At 42.3% G+C, this 6,776-nt stretch overlaps 1 protein-coding gene across 1 annotated transcript in view; it reads right to left on the reverse strand.

Moving 5' to 3' along the window:
• Positions 1-6,776, reverse strand: part of LIPK (lipase family member K) — a 37,654-nt gene that overhangs the window by 15,938 nt on the left and 14,940 nt on the right. The window contains exons 3-5 of the mRNA XM_035008382.1: positions 5,065-5,179; positions 2,269-2,467; positions 845-954 (exon numbers count right to left, since the gene is read on the reverse strand). Coding sequence (XP_034864273.1) covers positions 845-954; positions 2,269-2,467; positions 5,065-5,179 — 424 coding nt within the window. The remainder of the gene's footprint in view (positions 1-844; positions 955-2,268; positions 2,468-5,064; positions 5,180-6,776) is intronic.

Here is a 6,776-nt window from a genome sequence, read left to right on the forward strand (position 1 = left end):
TATTATATTATATATATATATTATTATATATTATAATATAATATAATATATATAATAAAAAAATATTATATATAATAATTATATAAATATATTTATATATATATATATATTATATATATATATAAAACTGAAGGTATTCTTTGGCATTCTCACCATTGGAAAGGATTTCCAAATTCAGCCATTTGTAAAACATGGATGATAATGGTCTCAAATGTTTGTAGATTGCAATGAGAGATGGTATGTAAGATGCATAGCATCTAAAGACCTACTTTACACCAGAAACCTGATTAGAATTCAGATGTAGAAAAGAGCCTGGTGGAGATGCTGTTGATATTGTTGAGCTGTCTAGCTACATGGGGAGCAGGGAAGGGGGTGAAGTGCCTCAGGGCATTGTCAACAAGGCACCATCTACTCTAGCCTATCCCAGTGCCTCCAGGAACTAAAAGAAACAGTAATTGTGGCATATGATGTCCACAGCTTGTAATTCTCTGCTTTCTTTTTGGTGTCCTCATTTGACTGAAAGCTCTTTAAGGGAAAGACCCATATCATTCTTATCTCGGCCTTCCCAGGGTCTAAACCAGTGTCTGGTAACTGTGTGTGGTGTACACACAGGAGTAAGTCCCTATCCCTCAGGCTTATCTATCAATCTCCAAATTCAGTCTGGAGTGGCACAAATCCCTGGTGTCCTCCTCGTTTTGTTTACTCTTCAGAAACCAGTCAGAGGAAATGGTTTCCCAGGTCAAGTCCTCAAGCTAGAGACTGCACAGGGGGAAGAAGTCCTGACCCCTTTCATGAATATGGAAGGTTCTCTGACACTCTCAGATCCCACCTGCCCCAAACACACCAATGGTGGTGCCTTGGGAGTGGCCCACATAGTAGAGTTGCTCTTGTCCAGTTTTCTTTACGATAAAATTGATTGTGGCCGGAAGATCATAGTTAGCCATCTCATCCACGCTGCCAAAGAGAAAGAACAAAAAAATTGGGGGGAAAAAACCCAACTCAATGTCAGTCCTACAATGTTTAGACACATTTATTGCAGACATAGATACATAGCTTTTGTCAGTTTAAGACTAGAGTCAATGTAGAACATTAGGCATCTCTGCAAGTTTTGAAGATGTCCCCTTGATGGCAAGAGTGACATGGTTAAGAGACCAGAATCAGAAAAATCTGCTATGCAAAGTCCCAGAGAGGATTTTCCTGTAAGGCTAGTCATAGTTCACTTAATTCTACAGCGGATTTACCAAACTCCCTTGAAAAGAACAGTACCTGGAATGTTTATTTTAAAAGCAGACTAAAGCAAACAGATTTGTAGGAGTCAGCCCAGACAGACTGAATCAGAACTTCTGGGGAAGAGGCCGGGTGATCTGCGTATTTATCAGTCACCTCAGGTGCTTCTTTTCCTATGTGTAGTTGGGAAAACACTCACCTAGGGAATCATCACGTTACCTGTAATCATGCCATGACACGGGGGCATTGGGGTGTGGAATGAGGAAATACCAAATGGCTTCGAGGAATAAGGCGGCAATGAAGAAAGGAACAAACAGCTTTAGTGACCTGCAGGGCATGCTTCTTAGAGTCTGTACCAGGGTGGGGGGGTCCCCCTGGGACGAAGACGGCATGGCTTCTAGAGCAGACCATGCCCCAGGGTGCTGCTGCTGGTGACTCTGCTCTTGGCTCATTCTGTGCTCAGGCTTTCTCTTTATTTCCCCAGGACCTGACTCTGGGGCCAGGTCTCAGCCCCGCCAGCTGATGGATGGTTCATTCACTCCTCAGTGAATAAACATTGGAAGGGTCAGCTGTGCAAACTCACCCGGGGCTCACTCTTGGCTTATCATGAATGTCTGGTTCTCAAAATTTTCACCCAGAGCCTTGTTTCCGGTCCCATTTCTCGATCAGTTTCGGTTTTCCTCTTTAGCAAGCACCCCAGGTAAACTTCCTTTGGGGTCCACCGTGGCAAAGTGATAGTCCTGGAATTAACCTTTCTAAAGATGATCTTTGCATTTTGATTTTTTTTTTTTGCATATATATTTTGCGCGCGCGCGCACACACACACACACACGAGTGAGTGGGGTTTTTTAAACAAACAGCAATGCAATGAATAAGGGCATTTCTTCAGGGCCTGTGAAGAAAGCCCGGGTAGAGGAAGAAATGTTTGTTTCCTTCTCGTGGATTCCACTGGGTTGTGTGTGCACAGAAAGAGGGAAATCCAAGGGTATCCATGTCCATGAACAAGGTACATACTTTATTTATTAGTATGTAATTCCTTACCTGAAGGCCCAGTATTCTCGAGATTTAGGTGAGAATTTCAAGTGTTTTCTGGACCAGGTGTTGCCCCGGCTGTTGCCCATCCAAACGTCATAACCGATATCTGCCAGAAGGAAAGCCAAGCTGTTGTTCGGGAGGTTGCAGATCCAGTTAGTGGCGGATGCAGCTAAGCCATGTTGCAAATACACAACAGGCCTCGGAGCTGAAAACACATGGGCAACAAGAATCTCATGTCTGAACGCCCTCAGTGTCTGGAGAAGAATTCTCTTTCCTGACTTCCTCTAGTAGAACAGAGGGGAAGGGATGACATTTGGTGCCAGGCAAATCTGGGTTTGAGTCCTTTATGAACTGCTTACTTGGGCAAGTTATTTGTCTTCTCCTGTCTTGTTTTTGTCTCTGTAAAATTTGGATTATATATAATGTTTTACATTATTCTGTAGGTACTGGAGTCAGGTTGTTCTTGCTCAAAGTCTATTCTGCTACACATTAACCCCTTGTGCCTCAATTAACTTAACTGTATAATGGGCAATAATTAACAAATGCTATCTCATAGTGTAGTCATAAGAATTAAATTAGAATTAAAATACATAGGGGCACCTGGGTGGCTCAGTCGGTTAAGTGGCTGCCTTTGGCTCAGGTCATGATCTCAAGGTCCTGGGATCAAGCCCTGTGTTGGGCTCCGCGATCAGCGGGGAGTCTGCTTCAGGATTCTCTCTCTTCCTCTGCCCCCCATCTTACTCTCTCTTGCTCTCTCTCTAAAATAAATAAATAAATCTTTAAAAAATACATACAAGACAGTCCGGCATAATGAATCATTTCTCTATTATTATTATTCATATCAATAACATTTGATGTCTCACGAAGCATCTGATTACCAAACTAAATTTTTCTCGAAATAGTAATAGAAACATTAAAAATGCCATTTGTGAATACTGACTGAGTGCCAGGCACTAGGCTCGATTTTACACATGCCACATAGTTTCATTCACATTGTCAGAAAGCAAAACAGCAAAATGCAAGATGTTCAGTGAAATGTTATGCAACGTAAAATTGTTAATCTGATAGAAAATTTCTGTTCACGATGTGGAATTGGGACAACTTGACGAAGAAGAAGGCAGGGAAGTGGCATTGAGACACAAACAAGAGAGAGAAGCAACAACAATGTTCCTGTCTTTTACAAAAGGTTTGTTACTGTGCTGGTACCCGGGACCCCCTCAGCTCCCTCTGGGGCTAGACCAGCTCCCAGAGATCGGGTGGTTACACTGGGGCCCCAGAGAGCCTTTGGTCACCCAGACGCAAGAAACTAAAGTCTATGTTCATTCAGTCTACCTTTGGAGGAAACGGAAAGAAGAGGTGTTACTAATTCTGCTAAATTATTGCCTAAAAGCATAGGCCCCCTCGGATCTGAGCCCCCAGCAGCTTCTCATTGTAGAGTCAGCTGTCCAGCTCACACATTTTGAAAGCTAGCTGGCAGAACTGAAATAAAAGTTTGGGCAGACAAAGTTCTCATGACTATTGTAATGGGGTTATCTAGAATCTAGATTTTTCTCTTTATATGATTAACCATTCTGAGACTGGCAAGTTTCATTATACAAGACTCCAAAGTATCAAAGGAGCTAAGATTTGAGAGAAGAAAGCAAACAGTTCTTGCCAGGTGGATTCCCCCTTACTCTACAGAGATCAATCTGTATTGTAGGGAGCTAGGAATGGCTCATTAATTCAGTTTAAGTATAGCAATAATTGGGTCCAATTTAGGGCGCCTGGGTGGCTCAGTTGGTTAAGCATCTGCCTTCAGCTCGGATCATGATCTCAGGGTCCTGGGATCGAGCCCCATGTTGGGCTCCCTGCTCAGCGGGGAGTCTGCTTCTCCCTCTACCCTTCCTCCCTGCTAGTGATCGCTCTCTCTCTCTCTGCCTTTCAAATAAACAAATAAAATAAAATCTTTTTTAAAATCGGGTCAGATTGACTTAAAACATGAAGTCCCAATGACTTAAGAAGAGAACTAATTACAAATGAAGTAAGTTGGAAAGCTGTCGGAATAGCTGAAGCAAAAGGTGATGATCATGTCCAAACCTAGACTTCAGGAATATTGAAGCAGAGAGAAGTTTTCAGATGAGAGAGAAATTTGGAGGCAAAATTGATAGATCTTGGTGACTGGCTGCATATAGGAAGTGATGGACAAGAAAGCGTCAAGATGACTTCTAGGGGTCTGGTTGTTAAGCCTGAAGGGAGTCCAGAACAAGACTAAGTTTTATTTCATGTTATTTTTGGAAGGACAAAGTCATGGAGGAAGAAAAGACTAAATAAGGAGTGTACAGTTGACTTTTGAACAACATGGGTCCACTTATCTGTGGAGTTCTTTGATAAATACAGTACAGTCATATAAATGTACTTTCTATTCCTTATGATTTTCTTAACATTTTCTTTTCTCTCCCCTACTTCCCTGTAAGAATACAGTATATGATGCATATAACATAATACAAAATATGTGTCAATTGGATGTTTATGTTATTGATAAGGCTTCCAGTCAACAGTAGGCTATTAGTAGTTATGTTTTAGGGGAGTCAAAAGTTATATGTGAGTTTTCAGCTGCTTGTGGTGGGGGGTAGTGGTGTCCCTAACTCCCATGTTGTTTGAGCCAACTGTGTATCTAAATGCTTGAAAAACCCCAGAGGATTCTACAAGCGAAATGGAGCCGGACTGGTGGAGGTGATGAGTTTCCTATTTCAGACCAAAAGCTGCCCAGCTCCTCTAGGACTGCTGGAGGCAGTCTTCCTTCCATAACAACATAAATCCTACTTGCTCTGGGACATCCTCTTCCAGAAGGAATCCGGTAAATTCCGAGGACATAACCATCTTTGGTCACGACGTCATACTCTTCACAAGGGTAACCCCAGTAGGAAATAATCTGGCTCTGGAAGGAGGAGAGGAAAACAGACATGTCCATGATGTCAGCTCTCAATTTTTATACCTACATTGCAACATAGTCCTTTGAGTTACACAAGCTACTGTTGAACTAAGTACTGGGACAGCATGCAGCAGGAAACTCAGGATCCCTTGAGGAGGGTTTTAGAAGAAGGTTGCATGCAGAGGCATTGGAAGGCGAGGGAGGTTGACCTTATATCCCCGTCTGCCCAGCCTGGATTGAGAATTACAATGAGAATTACTAATGCACCCGGGTTCACTCACAAAATGTTTGAAAACAAATGTGTATGGTTAGCTAATGAGGGAAGCCATGGGGGATTGTGTAGGGCCCCGTGGCTAGTAACAAGTGAGCTATTGCCAGCCAACCCTGAAGGGAGGTGGGAGAGAGTGGTCCCCAGGCCCACAATGAGATAGGAAGAAAGGACCACATGGAGAGGAAGCAGACAGCCCATCTAAGGTGACCACGTGGAGGGAACCAGGACAACAAATCATCTGTCCTTACCCTTGTCCCTCCTTCTGATCTCCTGCTCAAGATTTCAATGGGCTGAACTGAACTGAAAGCCAAAGTCAAGGGACCTTGTTGACCTAGTTCTTACAGGTCAGTTTCTTGGGCAGAGGGTAAAGAAGATGTAAAGAAGAGAGTCTGAACCCAAATGAAAAATACCTCCTGCACAGATATACAGGCAAGAGAGCAAGTACTGTTTACTGGTCATCTGCATAGAGCATGGTGTATATGTTCTGCTTTATTAATCCTTACAACAAGCCTTTGAGATGGGATCATACCCATTCATGGCTGAGAAAACCGAGTTCCAGAGAGATGAATAATCTATCTGAGATTGTACACTAGGAAGAGAGAAAGACAAATTAAAGCCTAAGGAAGTTTAGCTCCAAAGTGCATGCCTTTACCACAGGATTATGCATGTGCCCATGCAAGGTGCTCGAGAGGTGTGCATATATGATGGGGTTATTTAAAGCGGTGGTTATGAGCCTAGATTCTAGAGACAAATTGTATGGCATCGAAATCTAGCTCTTTCTCTTCTTAGCTGTACAACTTGGGGCAAGTTATTTAACCGTTTTGTCCCTCAACTGTAAAATAAAAATTATATTAGTATCTCTTCACAGATTTGTTCTGAGGACTATACATAAAATAACTAGATCAATGCTTGGCACAAAATAAGTGCTCTGTAAATGTTTATTATTCTTATCATCTTTATAAAATAATTAAGAACCAAAAAGCATCCAGACCAGAAAGGAAGAGAATGTGTGTGAATATGAGAGAAAGAGGGAAATTTCTATATGGAGACATATAGTCACGGACTGTGAGTTCAGCAGTGTAGGAGGTTAGGGGTACCTGCTGCTTACTGTGGAGACAGGAACAACAGGAGACACGCATTAGAAACTGTGACAGTTACATTCTTCTTAAAGTTCTAGCACAGCCTTGACCTGGGTGAGGACATCAGTGGTGCACCATTTATGCAAGAGTATGGAGTATCCCATTGGAATGAAGCCTATGGTGGAAATTGGTCATTTGCCTGTCCTTTTCTTTCTTTCTTTCTTTCTTTCTTTCTTTCTTTCTTTCTTTCTTT

Source organism: Mirounga leonina, unplaced genomic scaffold, assembly GCF_011800145.1.
Source record: "Mirounga leonina isolate KUSES-001 unplaced genomic scaffold, KU_Mleo_1.0 Mir_152, whole genome shotgun sequence".
Taxonomy (NCBI): domain Eukaryota; kingdom Metazoa; phylum Chordata; class Mammalia; order Carnivora; family Phocidae; genus Mirounga; species Mirounga leonina.